We start from the raw sequence: 24,774 nt of genomic DNA on the forward strand, positions 1-24,774 counted from the left end.
CCACTGCACTCTAGTCTGGGCCACAAAGTGAGACTCTAACTTGGAAAACAAGGAAAAAAAAAAAAAGAAATGCGATAAATGTGTTCTTAAGACAAAAAAGTAGATTGTGGATTTGGGCATACTAGTGAAGCTCAGTATTCAAATTAATATTTAGCTGAGATTTACCAAGAAGTGTTTTGAATTTACTGACTTACTAAGAAAAATTCTGCAATGATACATATATATGTTTTGACATAGTAGAATTCTAAACTAAATTTTAACCTTTACACCTTATTTGAAACCTTTTTATTTTGAGACAATTGAGAGACACATGAATATGTAAGAAATAATACAAAGAATAAAAATAATTAAAAAATAATACATATGCCCTTTATCTAATGTCCCCCAGTAGGACCATTTTGCATAACTTTTTTACAGTATTACAATCAAGGAAATGACATTGATGTAATCCATTAACTAGGTTTAAATGCTCATATGTGTGTGTGTGAGAGAGGGAAAGAGAGAGAGAGTGTGTGTGTGTGTGTGTGTGTGTGTGTGTGTGAGAGAGAGAGAGAGAGAGAGAGAGAGAGAGAGAACACGTGTGTGTCTTCTAAGTAGCTCACATGTCATCACCACCACAGCCAAGTTTTAACTAGGTTTAAATGCTCATATGTGTGTGTGTGAGAGAGGGAGGGAGAGAGAGAGAGAGAGAGAGAGAGAGAGAGAGAGTGTGTGTGTGTGTGTGTGTGAGAGAGAGAGAGAGACAATGTGTGTGTCTTCTAAGTAGCTCACATGTCATCACCACCACAGCCAAGTGTAGTACAGCACAACTTTGTTTAGGGATTCCTCATGTTACCCTTCTATCGCTTCAGCCACCTATCTCCCTTCCTTCCGTTGTTCTAATACCTAGCAACCACTAGTGTATTCTCCGTCTCTATAATTATGTCATTTAAGACTATTATACAAATGGAATCATATGGTATGTAGCTTCTTGATAGTAACGTTTTCATTTAGCATAATTTTTTACTTTTTTTTCTGATTATAGATGTAATATGGAATTAACAAAAGAACTAGTACTAAGAATTATTACTAAAGAACTAATACAAAGGAGATGGAATGCTTGACATACAGATATCAATAACTTTCCTATTCACTTGTAATAATCAATTTTAAAAATGATACAAAGAAAAAAATTCCATTTACAATGACAGCAAAACTATAAATACCTAGAAATAAATGAACAAAAATTGCAATGATAAAACTTTAATAAAAATCACAAAAGATGTGAAATGAATTATAAAAATGGTTGTATCAATCTGTAATTCCAGTGCAAACTTAATCAAAATTTCAGTTTTTTATTTTTGAAAAACTTGGTAAACTGTTCTAAACATAGCATACACTTGAATGAAAATGTACTCAAGAATAGGTAGGAAATTTGTGAAAGAAAAACATGGGCCGGGCGGGATGACTCAAGCTTGTAATCCTAGCACTTTGGAGGCAGAGGCGAGAGGATTGCCTGAGCCCAGGGATTTGAGACCAGCCTGGACAACTTGGTGAGGCCTCGTCTCTACAATAAATCAAACAATTAGCTGGGCATGGTAATGCATACCTGTAGTTGCAGCTACTTGGAAGACCGAGGCAGAAGGATCGCCTGAGCCCAGCAGGTCGAGGTTGCGGTGGCCGTGAGCATGCACTGCATTCCAGCCTGGGCAAAAGAGTGAGACTTAAACTCAAAAATAAAAGGAAAGAAAAAGAAACAAGTGGAAGTGACTTTAACCCTACCAAATATAATACAAACTATTGAATTATAGTAATCAACAGTATAAAATTGGAGAATAGACAAATTAGTGAATTTGGAGTCCAGAAACCAATCCACACATACATGTAAATTTAGGTTTTGTTATATGTGGCACATCAAATCATTGAGTTAGTCAATAATAAATAATGGTAGAAAAATGAGCATGTCTTTGAAAAAAATAATGAGATCCCCTTTCCTTACATTACACATAACAAGATATATTTGATATTATAAAGTGAAAACTTCTTGCAACCTAAATGCGTATCAATGAATGGATAAACAAATATGTGATGTAGACATAATGGAATATTCAGCCTTAAAAAAGGAAGGAAATTCTAACATGCTGCAAATATGGATGAACCTTTAGTGCATTATGCTCAGTGAAATCAGCTAGTTACAAAAAAACAAATACTCTATGATTCCTCTTATATGAACTACCTAGAATAGTCAGATTAATAGAAATAGAATGTAGAAGGTGGTGGCCCAGGGTTGGAGGGGAAAGAGGGATGGGACATTTTTGTTTAGTGGGTAGAGTTTCGGTTTTGCAAAATGAAGAGTTCTGGAGATTAGTTACACGACAATGTGAATGTACTTAATACTGCCAAACTATATGGTTAAAAATGGTTAATATATAAATTTTATGTGATATGTATTTTGTGGCAATTAAACTTTTTTGAGTAATTTTTATTTTTTAATATTCTTTTTGAGTTGGATTTTCACTCTGTCACCCAGGCTGGAATGCAGTGATATGGTCATGGCTCACCACAGCTTCGCCCTCCTGGGCTCAGGTGATCCTTTTGCCTCAGCCTTCCAAGTAACAGGGGCTATAGTTGCACATCACCATGCCCAGCTAATTTTTTTATCTTCTGTAGAAACGAGGTCTTGCTATGTTGCCCAGGCTGGTCCCAAACTTTTGGGCTCAAGCAGTCCTCCCTCCTTGGCCTCCCAAAGTGCTGGAATTACTGGCATGAGTCACTGTACTCATCCTTAAATCATATTTTTGAAAGATAAAATCATATGTGTGACAAAAATTGAATAAACAAAGGTTACAGAGACATATGACAAGATGAGAGAAGACATTTGTAAATTAACAAAAACCATAATATGGGAATTGTTCCTGTAAAATTATAAAACCATTTAAATTGAAAAACGTATCAAGGATTTGAGTAGGCAATTCATGGATGAAATGATCAAAGATAATTCACTATGAAATGTGAAATATGAATGGATTTGCTGGCTAGGCGCTTGGTGGCTCATGCCTGTAATACCAGAAATTTGAGAGGCAGAGGTGGGAGGATCACTTGAGGCCAGGAGCTCAAGACCAGTCTGGGCAACACAATGAGAGACCCCTTCTCTACCAAAAAAATGAAGTGAAATAAAATAAACTAGCCAATTATGGTGGAACATGCCTGTTGTCCTAGCTACTTGGGAGACAGAGGTAGAAGGATGACTTGATCCTGGGAGTTTGAGGCTGCAGTGAGCTACGATTGTACCATTGCACTCCAGTGTGGTTGGCAAAATGAATTCCTGTCTCTTAAATACAATTTTTTTAAAAATTAAAAGTTCTTCCTTATTAATAATGACAAGTACAAATTAAAAACAGTTTTATCCACCATATTGCCAGGAATCATAAAATTTTATTAATTATGTTTCACAACAGTCACACATGTACATTTTTAGTGATCACACTTTTTCAGAAAGCAATTTGAAATTACCAAAATATGACATTTAAATTCTTTGATCTTACAATTTCACTTCTAGGAATCTAGCCTGAAGAATTTTTGACATATCCAGAATAATATCTGCTCAAGGACATTTATTGCAGCATTTGTGAGAGCAAATATTTTGGGGAGAAAAAGCCTAAACATAAATAATGATGTGTCCATAGTACAGAGTGTTATGTAGATATTGTTTTTGTTATGTAGCTTTAAAACGGAGTAATTTATTCTGACAAAATCTACAAAGTATGTAAGTTGTAAATGATAGAACAGTATGTTTAGTGTCATCTCTTTTATGTGAATAAAACCCAACAACATATATATATGTCTGTATACACATACATTTATACACACACACACACACACATACACACATATATGAGGGGGGACCCAATAAAAACTGGAATTACCTTTTGAAGGGCAGGCCCTCATATTACAGACTTCCCCTACTAGTTAAGTGTTCTTGGAACCCATCATCCTTACTGTACCAGCTAGCATTGTAAGAGCCTGTCTTTGGCTACAGTAAATTTTTTTTTTTGGAGATTCTTTCAAGTGTTTGCCCATGGGTGATTCACGAGCCCACCTGCCCACACTATGCTGTGTGTTCAGTAGATTTTCACCAAAAATGACATGACTCTTGTGCCCCACCCTCCCTATTTACCCAATCTCACCCTGAGTGACTTCTTTTTGTTTTCTGAATGAAAAAGGTCCTCAAAGGGAAACATTTTGCAGATGTGGAATAGGTAAAATTAAAAAATGGCAGAAGCAGTAAAAGCCATCTAAATCAACAAGTTCACAAACTGTTCTGAGCAGTGGAAAAAGTGTCTTGATAGATGCATCATCTGGAGAGTACTTTGAAAGTGAAGTTTAAATGTGCAAGAGTAAATACACAATTTTTTATAAGTAAATTCTGGGGTTTTTTGGGCCCCCCTTGTATATCAGTGAATATCAGTTCAAAGAAAGGATACAACAATCTGTACTGTTTAAATTGAATTGACTTTTAAAGAGAACATAATCTGATATTGCTAGTGTAATTGTTAAAAATCTTGGGAGAAGTTATATATTCTCATTTTTTAAGATTAGAAATATGCAGTAAAGAGAAAGAAGCAACAAGAAAAATACATAATTCCATTGAGTCAGCACTTGTTAATCTCTTGTAGTTTTTAAAATTTTTTTCTGAATAATTATTTTGTGTGGTAGAATTACTAGTCTTTTTGAATAGTCTGAATAAAAAGAATATTATGAAATAGCTGCATATTTGGACTAACTATAATTAATTTTTTTCTTTAAACAGTTTTTTTCCACTTACTGAAGGCAATTTGCATACCATTCAAAGTCTGTGTCCATTTTTGTCAAACGAAGAAAAGAAAGAATTTAGTGCTCAATGCATACCTGCTCTTTTGGGCTGGACTAAGAAAGATCTTTGCAGTACTGATGGTTAGTTGCTTGATAATATTTCATTAATTATTGCTTGAAATGTTTCTTAATTTGTAAAACCAAATCTAACAGATAAACTGAATTACAGTGGATTTTTTCCTAGTTTACATCAATGAGTGGCATTAGACAGTGGTTATCATTTTACAGTACAGAAATACCACAGCCTTAAGGGAAGATTTACACCCACAAATTCCCTCTAATTATATCTATCTGTAGCTTTTTAAAGCTATTCCTCATTTCTCTCTAGTCAACCAATGATTGAACATAAAAAGGCAAAGGAGGGGGAATAGCTTTTGTTGTATTTGAAACCTGTTTGAACACTCTGCACTTTGTTCATTTGTTTGTTAATTTAATAAACACTTTTGAACAACTGCTACATGACAGTTCCTCTTGTAGGGAAGACATAAATAAAACTACATTATGTGACAACTGTCATAGCAAAAAAATGTCCTATATGGAAGTGGCGTAAAAGGAGTTTCCAGTTTGCTTCAAAGAGAGTCAGTTGTGATTTTACAAAGAGAAATATTTCAACTGAGTGTTGAAAAATAGTTTTCCATGTGAATATAGTCAGAGAAAGGCATTCCTGATAAACAAAAACGGGTACAGATTGTTCAGTCTGACTGGCATTTAAGGTAGAGTGTTGAGTATAGAGGGTATTAAGCCATACTATAGGATGGATTTTGAGAAATGGAAGGAATTTTAAGGAGTCGGGACCCCATCAGAGCTTACCCCATATAGTAGCTGCTTATTGAGTAAAATGAATGATGAAGCAGTATGTTCTATTTTCCATTGTTATTTAACTTCCCACTTTTTAGCTATTGGGTTTTTTGGTTGGTTTTATTTGAATGGGAGTTTGCTGAATATGTCCTGTACTTTTGAAACCAAAACAAGTAAACAGCATAGGTTAGTTCAAGGCATAGTATCGTTCACTTACTGTCCCCTCTCCAAATTTTGTGTTCTGTGCATGGTGCTGGCTATGAAGACAGGATTTCTGCTCTGTGAAATTTACAAGCTCATTTGTTGACTCTCATATAAACTATTTTTAGGGTTCTTAACTTGAGAACTTCTCAAGGAAGTTTTTTTTTTAACTTCTCAAAGTGGGCGTTCTTTTTTATAGTAGCAATACAATTAATTTTTTTAAATTTCCATTTTGAATTTTACTTTAGGAGGTTTTGGACATCTTGCCATTTTTAATTCTTGTCTACAAACCAGAAGTGTTGATGATGGAGAGCTATTACATGGTATATTAAAAATTATAATATCCTGGAAGAAAGAGCATGAAGATATTTTTCTTTTCAGTTGGTGGGTGATGCTTTATACTATGTTCTCCCTCCTATATATAACGATGTATCTTATAGTCACAATTTTGTAGAGTAATAATGCTAGACATTTAAGTCAGTCATTTTTAAGCATATAAGATTTAAAATAGAATATTTTCTATTTGCATGTCAGTATAATTGTTTAATAGTTTTTGGTTTGTTACTTTGTTTTTGTCTTTATCACAGTAATCTATCAGAAGCAAGTCCAGAGGTCCTGGGTGTAAATATAGAAATAATGCGTTTCCTTTCCCTGTTTCTGAAATATTGCTCCTCTCCTTTGGCAGAGAATGAGTGGGACTTCATCATGTGCTCCATGTTGGCTTGGTTGGAGGTAAGTTAACCTAATATGTCATCATCTCTTTTGTGTCTTTGTATATACCTTTGTGTCAGAACTATTTACTAATCTTGTTCTTTCCATCATGATTGCAGTTAGCTCTTTTGCAGATATTTAAAACACTTTATAGACGCTCTCCTCACCAGCTAGTATTTGACAGAATAATAACATGAGAAGTTTAATGACTATCAGGATCATTCAGTGACCGAATCTCCTAACTGCTATTAAAATGTTATTATAATATTTGTAGCACAGCTCTTTCAGATTTTATTTTTCATATCATAATTTTGGTCTTTTTTGGTTGTAATTAAATCATTTCGAAAATATACTGTACCAGTATTGCAAGAATAATGCATTAAAGATTTAGCAAATTCAGAGAGAATTAGTGTAATTTTTATGATCCAAAGCAACTAGAGTTTATAACACTTGGGGACTTTGAGGCAGCATGGCAGTCAGGGTTGAATTGGTCTGAATCTCTGCTTTGCCAGCTATTAGCTTTGTAACTTAGGCTTTTAAACTTGAACTATTTGAGCCTCGGTTTTCTTATTTTACAGTAACACATAATTTGTAGGGCTACTGAGAAGATTAGAGATGTGTATTTAAAGTCTCTGACTTGGTATTTTCTTCCATACTTTAGGAATAAAAGATATTTTGGAATAAATTGTTCATTAATGATTCTGATTCATAGTATTTCATTTTGAAAAGCTATTTTAACGTAAATTATACAAATTCTTCCTGAGACTGCTTCAACTTCAAATGCTTTTTATTTTAAAATTCAAAGAAATAAAAGAAGGGCTTCTTTTTATTGGCTTTATTTATAGTGTTCTGGTAGAAGTCTCTTTACCTATTTCATTTTTGTTGTTTCTTCAGACAACAAGTGAGAATCAGGCATTGTATTCTGTTCCACTTGTGCAACTATTTGCCTGTGTCAGCTGTGATTTGGCCTGTGATCTCAGTGCTTTTTTTGACTCCACAACTCGGGATACTATTGGCAGCTTTCCTGTAAATCTAATCAGTGAATGGAAAGATTTTTTTTCTCAAGGCATCCACAGTTTGCTTTTGCCTATTTTGGTGACTGTTACAGGCAAGTAAAAAAGGGAATAATAATGAGATTTATTGTAAATATGACTTGTTGAAAAATTAAAAACAAAATATTTAGATGTTTATATCAAATGGTACTGAATAGTAAAAGAAAAGAGTCAGAAAAGAAAGCTTGGCTTCTCAGAAGCATCATCTATTCTTCTGCTTTATAGAAATGAATTGAAAAATGGCAAGGTATCTAATGATCGTTGCAAATTAAAATAGTAATTCAGATAACATGACTAGATTATGTGAATAGAACCTTTCTATTGAACATTTACTTTCTTTTTAAAAGATGAGATAAAATTCATTAAAACAGTTGAGATTTACTAAAATATATTCAGTTCATGTTTCTAGTTAAGACTGCTATATTGTTTATGCCTAGTTTTTATTTCATTTGCTTAAATGGCATTTGATTGTGATTTAGTCAAGTATATTACTAACTTTCTTTTGAGATGTGTAAGTTTCCTTCCTTGTTGCCATCAGGGGAAAACAAAGATATCTCTGAAACATCCTTTCACAATGCGATGCTGAAGCCCATGTGTGAAACATTAACATATATCTCAAAGGATCAGCTATTGAGTCACAAACTTCCTGCAAGATTGATTGCTGACCAAAAAACAAACTTGCCCGAATATCTCCAGACTTTGTTAAATACATTGGCCCCGTTACTACTCTTCAGAGCTAGGCCTGTGCAAATTGCTGTTTATCATATGCTGTACAAGTAAGAATTATTCCAATTGAATCAATGTTATAGTGGTCTAATAAATATATACTTAGTTTTTACTTTTAATTATTTAAAAAAGTCAAATGTTAAAAAGGAGTTCTGACAAGGTATTTCAATTGTAGGAATGCCAAGTTGTTTGATCTTTTAGGTTATTGTTCTCCATACACAATTTATATTTAAATAGTCCTGACCATAGTGGTTATTTCAGAGAAAACTTCTTAAAACATGTACCCATTACAAAATAAGTATTGGTCATTCTGCTCTTGAACATGATTTAACAATGGACAATTTAATATAAAAGCTTTAAAAATAATATTCTAATTTTCAGATTGATGCCTGAATTACCACAATATGATCAGGATAATCTAAAGTCATATGGAGATGAAGAAGAAGAACCAGCCTTGTATGTTTTTTTTTTTATAATTTGCTTTATTAGATTATCTTACTCCATCTCACATTCAAGAACAATTAAGAGAGAAATAATCAATAAAACTTTCTTTGGCTACATGGTCGCTGTGGAAAGAGTGTATCAGTTCAAATATCTATTGAGTTTTGTACTTTCCACTTTGTGCAAAGTATTAGATTCTGAAGGCAGAATACAGTGTTTAGTAAACTCTTTCTTAAGAAAAAGAACTTACCTAATGTAGATGATACTATCTTAAACTCCTTAAGGAAAGGAACTTATCTAATGTAGACAATACTACCTTATAATAGAAGATATAGAGTATGACAAGTACTAAGAAAAAAGATAGATGCTAAGAATAAGGATAGATAGCATTATGGGATCACAATTAATGTACATCAGGAAGGGAAGACTTTTTCATGAGGAAGCAGCATTTAAAGTGGATTTTTATGGTTAGGTAGCATTTCAGCAGGAAAGGAAAGACAATATAAGTTAAGGAAGCATGCTAAGGCCTGAATGTTAGGATGTATTTGGGCAATGTTGACTAGTTGCCACTTAACTGTTTTTTTTTTTTTTATTGTCACTATCTTTCTTCACTTGAATGTAAGCCCTAGGAAGCAAGAATTTCTGTTTTATTTCTGACTATATGTACAGCACTCAGAATGTTTCCTGGCCTATAGCAGACTAATGAGAGGTATTTTGAATGAAAGAATAAATGAAGCAATGTGTATAGAGTAGTCAAGGTATAGTGGAAGATGATAATGTAAATGAATATATTAGTTCAATTAAAAAGAAAATTACCTCACATTGTCATGAATTAAAGTAAATGTTAAATTTGTTTTCCTGAAAATACATAGTCTTGTGGTTTTTTTTAAAGCTCATAATTATTTTCTGTGTTTATTGTTCTGATTAATCGTGTGATTGTGACATCTCTCTTAATAGTGCTATGTAGACAATATACAATAAAATAGAAATTAGGATGAAGTGACAAAGTTCAGAGTCTTAAACATCTTTTTGCCCTTTGTAGGATGATCAAGGGCCTGGAGGGATTTAGAATCCCTAATAGTTTTCCCAGCTAGTTGAGGGAACTTGGACTAATCATTTGTCTTTTCTGGGTTTGTAATTTTTTTTCATACTTAGTAGAAATTGAAATAGATGTGATTTTTGTTCAAGTGCTAATATGCAGGGTTCATATTTTTATAGCATGCCTTTTGACTTCTACTGTTATCTTGTGAAATTAGGAATTAAAATTGAATTGATAGAGGGGAATTTTTCAGGTTTTTTTGGAAAACAGAGAAAGATTTTTCTAGAATGCTTGAAGTTTATAAATGTTGAGTTTATTAAGGGATGAGTTGTAAAGAAAACTGTGATGTTTAATCATTGATTCTTAGGTCACCACCGGCAGTGCTAATGTCTCTTCTTAGCACTCAAGAGGACTTACTAGAAAATGTGTTGGGGTGTATTCCTGTTGGACAGATAGTTACTATAAAACCACTGAGTGAAGACTTCTGTTATGTCTTGGGATACCTCCTCACATGGAAATTAATACTTACTTTCTTTAAAGCTGCTTCATCTCAGGTAAATAAATAGGTGACAACTTTTGACAATTCTGTCCTAATGTGTTTCAGCGTTACTGATCTAAATATCTTCCTTCTCCTACTTTTGAATAAAAGGGGAAATGCCTTATGTTTTAATCTAATATTATCCAACTGACTTCAGACATTCTGCTAATAAGTTTATTCCTGTTCCTACTTTCTCACCTCTCCAGGCACATAGTTTTGCAAAAGTAATTAATCTATGAAATGTGGCTGGATCCATTTTTTTTTCTAACTGAATGTAGTCATCAAGTCCTTTTGTCATTGCAAGAAATAATATTTATATAGCTTAATTTTGTACTATCATAGTAATAATTTCAAAATAATTGGATTTTGTGTTTTTTTTCTGTTTGTTTTTCGGGGAGGTCAACACTTTTACTCTGTTATAGAGGTATTCGTTGATACAGCATTGGAAATTTACCTTATTTGAAAATCAGTATTCAGAAAAGGATCTGTGAAACTTTACCTAAGTAATTCAAACTGTTATTGTTAAATAGTGAAAATATTCTAATTATAATTTACCCAAATTATTCCAGCAGCCACTAGATGTCTCTGTTGTCCCATGTTTAGAAATACCTTATTGTCCAGGAAGAAACTTTTCTTTTAGAAAGATCTCCACTTAAAATATTAGTCAAGCTTTGATTGAATCAGCCTAGTAAAATATGTGCTTTCTTTGACAAGTCAGTACAAAAATATTTAGTTTATCACTTCATATCTATAGTGTTATTAAATATTCATGATGTTCATTTCCGATGTGATTTTTCAGAATTTTTAAATTATATGTTGTTGCTCACAACCTGTACCTTGGCACAAATATATCAATCCATGAATCTTTGCATTTGTATATCTAAGGGGAAAAATCAAATCACAGAGATGACGTTGATCTAATTACCAACTTGATTTGTTTTCTCTTCAGGCCTGTGGCTTACTTTTGTGACTAGTCTGCATTTGTTTGCCATATTCTTTAGTTTCTTTAACCTATAATTCCCCTACCATACTTTTCTTTCTTGTCATTGTTTTGTCCAGCTGTTTTATAGCCTGTCATACAATTTGGATTTGTATCGTTGTTTTCTCATTAGATTCTGGTTAATTTCAGCAAGGGTATTTCTGCTGCACAAGTTGTGATGTGTCCTCAGTATATTAACCCAGTAGCCATGTAATGTCATTGTGTCCTTTTGCAGGTTGAGTATCCTTTATCTGAAATGTTTGGGTCCAGTAGTGTCTCAGATTTTCAATTTTTTTTTTGATTTTGGGATAATTTCATTTTACTTACCTATTTAGCATCTCAAACCCAAAAATTTGAGCAGGAATGTTTCCTTTTGAGTGTCATGTTCGCACTCAAAAAGTTTCAAATTATGGAACAATTTGGATTTTGGGATTTGGGATGTTCAACCTCCTTTGGTAATACTAAGTTTGATTACTCAGAAAAGGTAGTCCTCCCCCATCCCCCAACAGACTTTTCCATGGTAAACGTACTTTGGTAGTATTTTAAGAATAAATTCTAAATCTTATGACTTGATCCTTGTATTTGAGTATTCATAGTGTTCAGAAAATGGTATCTTTGTACTTTGAGGAGATGTATAGTGTGGTAGAAGAAACTGTGTTAAAACCAATACAAATAGTAAAGTACCGCACAGTGAATGGAAAAGTGCAAGCTGTGTTACTAAGGGACAAGAAGGAATTGTAAAAGCATGGGACTCACACAGATACTTTTAGGGTTTCCAGTGGTGCTACCTTTTCTAATTTTTAAGAGAAACCAGAAATTCTTATTTCTATGTGAAATATCTCGATTGAAAAAAAACATCCACCACTATGAGAAGAACTTAAGGATGTTTTGGGCTACTAGTACATACTTTCTGTTTTAAAGGGAAGCTGGAGTTTTTGATATAGACTGAAGTCAGCCATAAAAATGGGATTCGTTTTAAGCAGGGATTCGAAAGATTAAGAACTATGATGTGGAAGGGATATGTGGAAGACTTGGGAGAAGATTGAGTGTGTCATCTGTGGGAATGGTGAATAGATTTTCTTAACCAAAACAGAGACTCCAGTCTAAGGTGAGTGTACTGACAGGGAGACAGAGAAAGAGGTTAGAAAGTTATGTGTAATAATGAGGGAATAATGAAAATGTCTGCTAGTTTATGAGGAAAGGAAATCTGTTATACTTTGATATATTTCATACTAATTGTCTTGGTTTAATTGGGTTTATTAACAAAATTATTTGCTCTCTACCAGCTTAGGGCTCTGTATTCAATGTATCTCCGGAAAACAAAGAGTTTGAATAAATTGCTCTATCACCTGTTCAGGCTTATGCCAGAGAATCCAACCTATTCAGAGACAACCATTGAGCTCTCAAATAAGGACCCTAAAACTTTCTTTACTGAGGAGCTCCAGCTGAGTATTAGAGGTCAGTTTGTATTCTTTTTTGGATACCACGTTCAGACTATGTTGTGTTAAACTTTTCCCTGGGGGTGTGGAGATTAACCCCCAAAGTGGGTCTTGGCTATGAGAATACTAAAATGGAAAATTTTCCAGCTGGGTATGGTGTCTCATGCCTGTAATCCCAGCACTTTGGGATCAGAGTTGGGAGGATAACTAGAACCCAAGAGTTCACCATCCTGGGCAATACAGTGATACCTTGTCTCTTCAAAAATTAGTTGGGTGTGCATGCCTGTAGTCTCAGCTACTCAGGAGGCTGAGGCAGGAGGATCACTTGAGCCCAGGAGTCTGAGGCTGTGCTGAGCCATGACTGTGGTGCTGCACTCCAGTCTGGGTGAGAATGAGACCCCTCAACTCAAAAAAAAAAAAGAAATATATGATTATATTTTATAGACATGTAAATAAGTCATCTTCAGTTGGGGAAACAGAGATGAATAAAATTTATTTCCTTCACTATGGGAGCTCAAATTTTAGCTGAGAGGATAGATATACATGCATTTACTTGTACTATAGTATTATAAACTGTGTTATGTACTAAGAATAGAAATTTTTTAAATACTTTGGAGATCTGAGGTTTCTCTGTTGTGTCTGTTTTGAGAACTATAGCACTACTGAAGAATAAAAGATGACTCTAAAGAAAATACTAGAAATACATGTTACTAATCAAGATTTTTTTTTCCCTCAGAAACAGCAGCTCTTCCATACCATATTCCACACTTGGCTTGTTCAGTCTATCATATGACATTAAAAGACTTGCCTGCCATGGTTAGGTTATGGTGGAATAGCAGTGAGAAGCGTGTTTTCAATATTGTAGATAGATTTACAAGCAAGTATGTCAGCAATGTTCTTTCTTTTCAAGAAATATCCTCTGTGCAAACGAGTACACAACTATTTAATGGCATGACGGTTAGTATTGTCTTTACTTTGTCTAAAAAATTGTTTGAATGTTGGTTGTTTGTCATTGTGAATATCATAACAAACTGTAATCCGTAATTCAGAGTGTTTAAAAATCGTCTACCTTATTTTCTGATTCTTGTGTATCAAATCTCAATATTATGCATGCATTAAAACAGTGCTACAATTTTGTTTACTCACCATACAGTTTTTGAGTATTAGTTAGTTCATTCAGAATATATATTAGAATACTTACAGATGCCAAGCACTGTTTACTAATCACCCAGGAAAGGAACAGTTGAATAGCATTGGATTACTGACATGAAATAACACAATCTAATGAAAGGGAAAAGAGTGTTACTGACAATGATTTTGGTATTGGAAACTGGAAAATAGCACATTAAGAAAAAGTGTGTTCTATTATCAGAGGGGATGGGATTAGGTGAGACTTTATGGAGGAAGATTACTTTGAGTTGGGCAGGATTTTGTTATGGGGAAAATTAAGGAAAAGGCATTTACTATAGAGAAAATAGTATGGCAAAAGCAAAAGGAATTTAAGAGAGAATGTCATTTCAGTGATTGCCTAAGAAATGATGAACAACCCAGGATTTATATAGAATAGGCGTCCTAAAGGTGAATAGTTAGAGAGCAGGCTGCTTTAACAATGAATTAGGGTTATACTGGGAAAAGACTTGAGCAGTAGCCCAAAGTATTTGGTCCTGTTCAGCCACTGAGGGTTTTCCTTTTTTTTTTTGAGTCAGGGTCTCACTGTTCTCCAGACTAGAGTGCAGTGGCACACTCACAGCCACTGTAGCCTCTATCTGCTGGGCTCAGGAGATCCTTCCTTCTCAGTCTTCCAAGTAGCTGGAACTGTAGGCATATGCCACCACACCCAGCTAATTTTTTTTATTTACTGTAGAGACAAAGTCTCACCAGGTTGCCCAGGCTGGTCTCGAACCCTTGGGCTCAGGCAGTCCTCTTGCCTCAGTCTCCCAAAGTGATGGGATTACAGGTATGGGCCACTGCACCTGGCCCCACTGAGGGTTTTTTATTCAGACAGTAGCATGGTCAGAGTTATAATCTTTAAAATTGCTTTGACTGCAGTATACAGCATGAACTATAGCTTAGAGCTTTGATTCAAACTATAGCTTAGAGCTTTGATTCAAATAGTTAGGGGAGACTATTGGGATTGACATTATGAGCAAAAGGGTAGGTAGGACCTGAGTGAGACAGTATCAGTGGGAATGTAAAAGAGGAGAGATGTGAGAAATTTTGTGGTGGTGATTTAGTCAAACTTGCAACTAGTTAAATATCTGGGTTGAGGAAGGAGAAATTAAAGGTGATAGTATGGTTTTTAGCCTGGAAATAGGAAAGTCAGATTAAGTTTGTAAAGGATGATAATGTGTATTTTATGTTGAGTTTGTAATGCTAGCGTGAAAACCAAAAATATATATATAAATATTCTGGCAGTTGATGGTTGGCTTCAAAGTTCAGAAGAATAATGTGGTAGGGAAAGACTTGGTAGACAGAAGTGGTATTGGATTTCTGGGTGTAGAAGAGAAGGGATATTAATAACCCACTCTATCATTTGTCTATTCAAAAATGATTTAACTATTATATGGCAAGCCTAATGTAATAAAACATGCTTTTTATGAGCAGTGTATTTCTTTTTAAAAAACTTTGAATGTCATAAAATTCCTATGAAACATACTAGGTATTTAAACCTGTTTCTTAAGTATCTCATGTCAGATAAATGAATGTGTTTACATGCATTTTCCTTGAATGAAGACTTTAGCTGCTTTAGTCACCTATTAAAATGTTTTTTGATTGAAAGAAAGGAACTTGGCAAAAAAAAATTACCTTTCTTATGTTGCAGGTTAAAGCTCGAGCTACTACTCGTGAAGTAATGGCTACTTATACTATTGAGGACATAGTCATTGAACTTATAATACAGCTGCCTTCAAATTATCCACTGGGTTCAATAACAGTAGAAAGTGGGAAAAGAGTAGGAGTAGCTGTTCAGCAGTGGCGGAACTGGATGCTGCAGTTAAGCACTTACCTCACCCATCAGGTAAGTTTCTGCTTACACATTTGACTTTCCAAACTAGAGAGAGATGATCTATTTGAAGGGGTTGTTAAAATACAAAATATATCTCTTCTGTTTAAATAGAAAAAGATATTACATTTTTTGGATGAACACAGATATATGCTTGAATGGCTTGAATTTGCCCTGTTTTAATTTTTAAGGTTCTGTAATTTATTTTCTGGGGTTTCAAAGAGATTGTCATTGATATTATAGAGGATGTACAGCAATACATGGTATTAAATGAAATTGAGAAAGAATCTTTTGAAAGATACTGGGCAGATGAATGATTCCTTATTACATTTCAACTCCCCTTTGGTTAAAGAAATCCTAGTACTCTTGAAGACCTTTGCCCCCTATACAGATTTGTAAGCCTTCAGTTTTGTTTGCACTGTTATATATCTAAAACATTTTACCATAAAGAAAATTATGTATTTTAAAACAATTAAGTTCACCAGTATTGTAGAGGTGGAACAAATCAGTTGAGAAGGTGAAATAGTTTTATCATTTTTGGTTTAAAAAAGTATGATTTAATTATTAAAAGAATTTTAAACAATAAACTGAAACCATAAGACTTGAAGTATTAATCAAAAGACTTTATGGAGAAAAATTACTGGTTCATAAAACATAGTCACTTAAAAAAAACAACATTCATAAAATTTAGGAGATGTGAATATAGCCAGGCAGATTTTCTTCTACAATGAAAATTGAACTTTAAAATTTGTGAAATCGGATAAAAATAATATTAGTGGATTTCAGTTCATAATGACTCTTATTTTTATTTTTGTTAAAAGAATGGAAGTATTATGGAAGGCTTAGCATTATGGAAAAACAATGTGGACAAACGTTTTGAAGGTGTTGAAGATTGTATGATCTGTTTCTCAGTCATTCATGGTTTCAACTATTCTCTTCCCAAAAAAGCCTGTAGAACATGCAAGAAAAAGTTCCATTCAGCCTGCTTGGTAAGTCTAAAGAGAAACTGCCTGACTTTTTTTTTTTATAAACACAACACACACTTATAATCTCTAACTTTAGAAGAGAAAACAATATATGTTAAACTCTCAATTATATTAGATGGGAGACATACCAAAAAGTGATTTTTCAAAATTTGCAGAATATAATTAATATTTACTGATACTGGTAGCATCAAGGCATGTTAATAAATGAGTGTTCCTTTTTTATTATCTTTGAGTCAGAGTCTCACTATGTTGCCCAGGCTGGAGTGTGTTAGCATGATCATGGCTCACCACAGACTCGACCTCCTGGGCTCAGCAATCCTTCCATCTCAGCCTTCTGAGTCGCTGGGACTACAGACACACTCCACCATGTGCAGCTAATTTTTTGTAAAGATGAAGTCTCACTGTGTTGCCCCCGTTGGTCTTGAACTCCTGGGCTCAAGCAGTCCTCCTACCTTGGTCTCTCAAAGTGCTTGGATTACAGGCATGAGCCATTGTGCCCAACTTATAAGTGAATGTTTCTAATAGAGCTTTCAGCACTCAGTAAGTAGATGGTCTTGTGAAATTTAGACCATGAAGGAGACTGTAAGAATTGGGACTGGAGGTCACCTGGCATCAGAGCTCTTTGCTCTTTTTTTTTTGAGTAGGAGTCTCACAGTGTCGCCCAGGCTGGAGTGCAGTGGCACACTGATGGCCACTGCATCCTCAACCTGCTGGGCTCAGGTAATCCTTCTGCCTCAGCCTTCCAAGTAGCTAGAACTACAGGTGCATGCCACCACACCCAGCTATTTTTTTTTTTATTTATTGTAGAGACAAGGTCTCACCAGGCTGCCCAGGCTGGTCTCGAACCCCTGAGCTCAGGCAGTCCCCTCACCTTGGCCTCCCAAAGTGCTGGGATTACAGGCTTGAGCCACCGTGCCCGGCCTCCTTTGCTCTTTTTAGACATCATGTTGAAAAAAAAGTTGCTCTTTGTTAAGTTGCTCCACAGATCTTTCTTCCTTATATCTTAGTGGTTGTGTACATGAGCCTAAGTAGGAAGAATCTTAGTGGAGCCTTTCATAGTAATCAGTTATGTTGATTTTGGTGATAAATGGAGAGAACAAAAATTTTAGTATTCTCTCCTTTTCACTTTATCATTTGAAGTTTACTTTAGATGTATATATGTAAGGGGACAGCTTAAAAAAGTTCTTTTAACATTAAACCTTTTCTTTTTCAGTACAAATGGTTTACATCTAGCAACAAATCCACTTGTCCACTCTGTCGTGAGACTTTTTTCTGAGATTTTTCATTGGAAGCGATTCTTGAAGTAAATCAAGCAAAAGCATCGGACTTTAATTCATCTTAATATGTTGATGTGGAAGCCAGTGAACATTACCTTTAAAGAGGATCTTCTCTGGAAGAATTATTTTGGTTAATGATCCTAAAATCATTTACTTCTCTTTAGATTGCTTTGTAAATGTTTAGAAACCTTTTCTTTTATAAATATTACATATTTGAGGGAACATATTTATATTAATGGTTTAATCCCTTTGTATATTTAAAAATAAATACGAAAAAAGCCCTAAGTTACAGATTTGGAATTTGTGAAAACATTATACAACTATATTATATTGATAAGACCATTCAGTTTCTTGGTTTTTGTTCTATAATAGTCCAGGCAAGCTAAATGCATTGAGAGAGCTGATTACATCTACAGATATTTTAAGACTTATTTATTATTTTGACAATAAAATTAGTATTCTGATATTTGTAGATTATTTTAATGATAAAAATGACACTAAGCTATTAATATGGCTTATCTCAAGCAATTTGAAGCATGCTCTGAAATCCTGTATAAGAGTGTAAACTGAACTTTAAGGTGCCTCCTTTATCAAGGGTTATGGAATTCAGAAAATTAAATTCATGACACTGACCTTTTGCTTATGGAAGAGTTATTTCAATGTATTAGTGAAATTTGAATTGTAAACTGTGAATTTATTACAGTTTGAGTAATTCTCCAGAGGGTGAGAATTTGAGAGATATAGTAATTTGATAATTTCATTCATGAAGCAGAGTGGTAGTTATCCGTCTATTGAGAGGAAAGGAATGAATGAATATTACTTGAAACTTAATGATCTGGTGGGGGAAAAAAGTCTAAAAATGCTGTAGGAGGCTTTCAATTTTTTAAGCAATTGTTGCTATTTTTACCAAACTTAAGCTAAATAGGAGATTTGGGAGAGCAATTTTTTTTTTGGCCTCCAGAAATGAAAGAAGGATTTAGCACTAAGTAAAATTCAGTATTAACATGTTAGGCTGAAGTGTGGAGTGAGTGAAAACCTGCCTTTTGCTACAGCACTATTATCCTTAAAAATTGTGCCCAATATATAAAAGTTTGGAAGTTAGAATAATTTTATTGCAGTCTTCCGTTACATGGGAAATGGCGTATTTAATAGCAAGGCCACTTGAAAGATCAGCTAATTGTCTGTGTTGGAAATGTTTAATCAACAAAATCAACTTATGTTAAATAAAATTACTGCTTGCCAACAACTGGGTAAAATGACTATTATTGAAACAGTATGAATGTGGTCAGAGGATCATAGTTGAGAGTGAATTATTACCTATAAGTTATAGGTCTGTTGAGTTGTATTTCTGGATGCAGGGTCTTACTTAGTTTTGTTTGTGTCCTAGAAGTTTTCTGTGTAGTGCTTATCTTCTAGCCTTGATGCTCAAAAAGAGTCAGTAAGTGAAGTACAAATTGCAAAATTTTACTACCTCTTCTTAACCCTTTCCTTATCTTTCTGTGTCTCTCTCTGACATTGTAATTCCAAAGGATTGTGTTACTCCCTGTGAAAATTACATGTTTCCTTTAACATTGGTTGTTTAATCAGACTTTCTTTATAACCTTTCAAGTATTGATACTTCTTGGCTTCTGACCCAAACCCCAGATAGAAAGGAAAATGGAATCATGGAGCATTGTTTTTCCACGTTAGTATCAGGGCATCAGGTATTTGGTGAAACACTATAATTAAGTAGTTATTATTAAATAACTGCACTTCCTACATAGGACTCAATATATTTCTTTAAGACTTGTAAGTTTAATTGTAAAGCTTGTTAACTGTTTATATGCTAAAGAAAAAGCTTTCCAAAATAAGACTGAAATTCAAAACACCACATTAATTAAATTTTTATTTATATTGCTTTGAAAATTCTAGCAAAAAGAATAGCCGCCCTTAAAATTTTAGCATGACTTTTAAAAGTTGCATGAGACTCAAAACCTCTTAGTAAAATTATTAATTTAAAAGCCCAAAGTAAGTTGCAAATTTTTAAATTTATTTTTGACTTTTATTTATCACACGCTCTAATGTATGTATATAAATTTCTGTGGCTTAAATAATGTTACTACTTGATACATTTTGTGGTGTGAATAATTAATGTTATTATTTGATTGTTATACCATATGTGCCCATTAAACTCTTAATTAAAAGGATTTCAAATATACAGAAAAATAATATAAATGCCCTTGTACTCTTCACATACTATTTTGCCATATTTGCTTCTGGTTTTTAAAGAAATAAAATGTTACTCTTTTATACTCCTCCCTGGTGCCATTCTCCTCCTTCCCTAGAGTTACCCTACTGTTCTATTAAAGATTTTATACTTCACCATGTATTTGTATACAGAAACAATATATAGTAGTTTAAAATATATATATATTTATGACATCCTATTGTCTGTAATATTTTATAACTTGCTTTTTAACAATATTTTAATCACAATATGCTGTTTACTATCATATCTGTTTACTTGCCAATTCTGCTAATGGTCGTTTACATTGTTATTTTTTATCGTTTTGAACAGTGCTGCAAGTGTACATTCTTGATCATGTCACCTCATGCAGATGTCCTAGATATTCTGGATATATGCCTAAAAATTGAATTTCAGGTAGTGGGATAAGTATACTCCATGATTTTAGATGTCCAAAGTGGTGTGCAAGTATATATACCCAACAGCAATGTAGGAGAATTCTGGTTTTCCTATCTTGTCAGTGATCCTTAGTCTTACTAGGATTTTTAAGTTCTCAGCCAGGCTTGGTGGCTCAGCCTGCAATCCCAGCAATTTGGGAGGCTGAGGCAAATGGATTGCCTGAGCCCGTGGGTTCGAGACCAGCCTGGACAACTTGGCGAAACCTCATCTCTACAATAAATAAAAAAAAATTAGCCAGGCATGGTAGCATGTGCCTGTAGTACCGGCTACACAGAAGGCTGAGGTTGAAGGATTGCCAGATGGGGTGGCCGGCTGTGAGTGTGCCACTCACTGCACTCCAGCCTGGGCGATGGAGTAAGACTCCAACTCAAAAAAAAAAAAAGTTCTCCAGTCTAAGAGCTGTGAGATAGTAGCTCTTTGTTTTAACTTACAGTTCTCTAAGATTCCTAATTTCATTTCAGATATTTATTTGTCATTGTTTTGTGGATTTATTGTTTATAATCTATGCCATTTTTTTCTACTGGATTACTTGTATTCTTGATGATCTTAAACTTTATCTCAGAGAACTTCTAGTATATGGCTTGTCTTTAACGTGGTCTATGATTATCTTTAATATTACAGAATTTTTAAAATAAATTTAATCAAATTGATAATTTTTTAATTTTATGATTGATCCCTGTTTGTGTTGTTTAAAAAATTTGTTACTTAACTGCATTAATTTTTGTGACTTGTATGATAGAATTCTTACTCCATATTGACAACCAGTTCTCATAGCATCATTTATTAAATAGTATACCCATTTCCCATTGAGTTTATAGTAGCTCATCTCTTATATTACTAAATCTTCTTGTATACCTGGGTTGGTTTCTGGGCTCCATTCTGTTCCATTTACCTATTTGTATATCTTCTAATTCTATACATTTTTATTCTTTAAAAATAGCTTTATAACTAACCTTGAAGAGTAGGTGAGTAGTCCTCTAATCCTACTAATCTTCAGAACTTCCTCTTCCCCCGTTTGCTTAATATCATAGGCAATTTGTTCTTGCTATAGTAATTGTCTTATGGAAGAATCTGACAAGTGTCCATCTTAGGTTTTATTTGGTGTGACCAGGTGACTCTTCAGGCTTTGCCAGATCTTATCCTCAAGGTCTTACAAACCCAATTATTCTTTTTTTTTTTTTCAAAATTGGAGGCAAAAGTTGTGTTTTTCTATGATGGAATCTTTAAACCTCTTTGTGGGTTGGTCTATTTTATAAAAGTTCCTTATAAAAGGATTTTGGTTAGAGCAAGGTATTTATCATGGGGGTTTTCTGTTTTCAGTAGCTTTGGTAATTTTTTTTTTTAACTGTGGATTTCTTTTGAAGGACAATAATTTTTTGGCAGCATCAAGGCATCAAATAATTTGTATATTTGATGTATAGATCTTATAGAGGAACCTGAGGAGAAACCACTGTTTCAAAAATATATTGGATATCCATTCATCACAATTGGACGTGCCTAATAGAAGACCACAAGTTTGGCTACTTGAGCCTACTTGGCTTCTGATAAGGTACTGGATTCGAAGAGACTGATATATTATTACATAATCAGCTGGCATTGTTTTTTTGTTGTTTAAGGTCCATTAACAAGCAATAATTGTGAGAATTTGGTAGGGGGTTGTTCAAAATAATCTGTTTTGGGCATGGATTCTTCTGAAACTGCTGAACCATAATTATAGGTTTATCCTTCATCAGTTATGGGATTTGTGGATTCAGAAGGTTTATAACCAATAAATAGTAAGATGAAGAGGAAGTGACAATATCCATTATATGGTACAATTAAATTTAGTTTTGCATAATGATCACATACCCTGCATTCTTGCTGAACATGTTTATTAGTTCTAATAGATTTTTCTTATGGTTTCCTTAGGGTTTTCGGTATACAAGAGCATATCATCTGCAAATAGAGATGGTTTTACTTCTTTTCCAGTCTACCTTTTATTTCTTTTTCTTGCCTAACTCCTTTGGCTAGAACCTCTAGTGTTGAATAGAAGTGGTGAGAGCAGACATCTTTGTCTTTTCCCTGATCTTAGGGGAAAGCTTTGAGTCCTTCACCATTATAATGTTAGCTGTGGGTGATACAATTTAAAGGGGAACTTAGTATAAGATCTGAAGATGCTTCAATGAACTACTGTTGCAGTTTCTCTGTTGCAAGGTGAGATAAGCTATTCGATCAAAAGATAGGCTATAAGAAGCAATAGTTTTTGTTTTTGTTTTTTAAAATCAGGGTTTCACCCAGGTTGGAATGCAGTGGTACAGTTGTAGCTCCCTGCATCCTTCAACTCCTGGGCCCAGGTGATCCTCCCACGCCAGCCTCCCAAATAGCTGGGACTACAGGTGTGTACCACTATGCCCGGCAAATTTTTTGATTTTCTGTAGAGATTAGGTCTCCTTGTGTTGCCTGGGCTGGTCTCCAACTCCTGAACTCAAGCCACCTTCCTGTCTCGGCCTCCCAAAGTGCTGAGATCACAGTTGTGGGCCACCATGTCTGGCCAAGGCAGTGGATTTTTGATGGGTGTCATGCTGTTGAAAACCTGTTAGAGCAGAGTTTCAGCACTATTGGCATTTTGAGCTGCATGATTGATTGCTTTGGGGTCTGTCCTGTGAATTGTAGGATGTTTAGCAGCATTCCTGGTCTCTAGCCACTAAATGCCAGTGCAACACCCCAGCTGTCACAAGAAAAAATGTCTAGAAATAGCTAAATGTCCCCTGGGTGGCAAAATTGCCCCTGGTTGAGAACCATTTCCTGAGAGTGTGGATAATCAAGCACCATTCACTAGAAATATAATGTGAACCACATGTTATTTTAAATTTTGTTGGTAGTCACACTGCATATGTAAGAAGAAATAGGTGAATTCATTGTAATATATTTTAACTCACTGTATCCCAAATATTATAATAACATGTAATCAATACAAAGTTATTAATGATACATTTTGCTTTTTTGTTTTTGAAGTACAGTGGGTATTTTAAATGTATAGCACATTTCAATTCAGATATGGAATTTTCATTAGAAGTAACTGATCTGTATTTAGATTTCTGAAAATTTGTAGTTGAAAAAGTAAATTCATGTACCCAAGTTGTTCCAAACACACTTAAAATTTAAGTGGAAGTATCCATTTTGAAATTTAAATTAATTAAGTATGATTTTAAATTTTGTTCCTCAGTTACATCTGCTACATTTCAAGTGCTTAATACAAACAATGCAGCTAGCGGGCAACTGTATTGGGTAGTGCAGGCCTAACCTTATGTGCACAAAAGAAAAAGAATGATATATAATATCTAGGAAACATTATCCGGGACTACTACATCTCCTAATACTTTATGTGTGTCTAGAGACTCTTTTGACCATAAGAAATCTGGGATCACTACTCATTCTTTGGCTATTTTTTGAATCATTCATAATGTAGGTATATATCCAGATTAACTATACTTTGATTAATATGTAGAATTTTTCAAAGCTTGAAAAGTAATCTTCCGGTAGTGAATTTTACCTGAAAGTCCATTTATTTAGATTTCTATGGATTAAATTTGGAGAAAAAAAGACTGTATCTTGATAATGTTCCCAAAATAATAGTTATAGGTTGTTAGAAATTTTCACCCTTTTGATGGCTTTAGTATACAAAGGGATCTTATATTCTATCGTAGTGAAATTTGTGGGGTGACACATACCTGTTTTTTTGTTTTTTGTTTTTTTAGTTGGGATCTCAATCTGTCACCCATGCCAAAATGCAGTGGCATGACCATGGCTCACCGCAGCCTCAACCTCCTGTGCTCAGGAGATCCTTCCCCTTCCTCAGCCTCTGGAGTAGCTGGAACTACAGGCATGCACCACCATGCCTGGCTAATTTTTTTTTTTCTGGAGATGTAGTCTCACTATGTTGCCTAGGCTAGTCTTGAACTCCTGAGCTCAAACAATCCTCCCACCTCAGTTTCCCAAAGTGCTGGGATTACAGGTGTGAGCCACCATGCCCAGCCTTGTATTTTGTTGTCCATCTATATTTGTAGACCATT

The 24,774-nt window shown here is 34.3% G+C and overlaps 1 protein-coding gene across 2 annotated transcripts in view; it reads left to right on the forward strand.

The window, feature by feature from the left end:
* Positions 1-20,333, forward strand: part of LTN1 (listerin E3 ubiquitin protein ligase 1) — a 65,025-nt gene extending 44,692 nt beyond the window's left edge. For both annotated transcript variants that reach the window (XM_008064467.2, XM_021715752.1), the window contains 12 exons: positions 4,790-4,932; positions 6,099-6,234; positions 6,438-6,582; positions 7,456-7,669; positions 8,152-8,389; positions 8,721-8,795; positions 10,187-10,373; positions 12,623-12,794; positions 13,512-13,732; positions 15,597-15,791; positions 16,598-16,765; positions 17,976-20,333. In XM_008064467.2, the coding sequence (XP_008062658.1) occupies positions 4,790-4,932; positions 6,099-6,234; positions 6,438-6,582; positions 7,456-7,669; positions 8,152-8,389; positions 8,721-8,795; positions 10,187-10,373; positions 12,623-12,794; positions 13,512-13,732; positions 15,597-15,791; positions 16,598-16,765; positions 17,976-18,038 (1,957 nt within the window). In that variant the 3' untranslated portion in view covers positions 18,039-20,333. The remainder of the gene's footprint in view (positions 1-4,789; positions 4,933-6,098; positions 6,235-6,437; positions 6,583-7,455; positions 7,670-8,151; positions 8,390-8,720; positions 8,796-10,186; positions 10,374-12,622; positions 12,795-13,511; positions 13,733-15,596; positions 15,792-16,597; positions 16,766-17,975) is intronic.
* The last annotated feature ends 4,441 nt before the right edge of the window (positions 20,334-24,774 follow it).

Source organism: Carlito syrichta, unplaced genomic scaffold, assembly GCF_000164805.1.
Source record: "Carlito syrichta isolate Samal-C Ts95f unplaced genomic scaffold, Tarsius_syrichta-2.0.1 Scaffold307345, whole genome shotgun sequence".
Classification (NCBI taxonomy): Eukaryota; Metazoa; Chordata; class Mammalia; order Primates; family Tarsiidae; genus Carlito; species Carlito syrichta.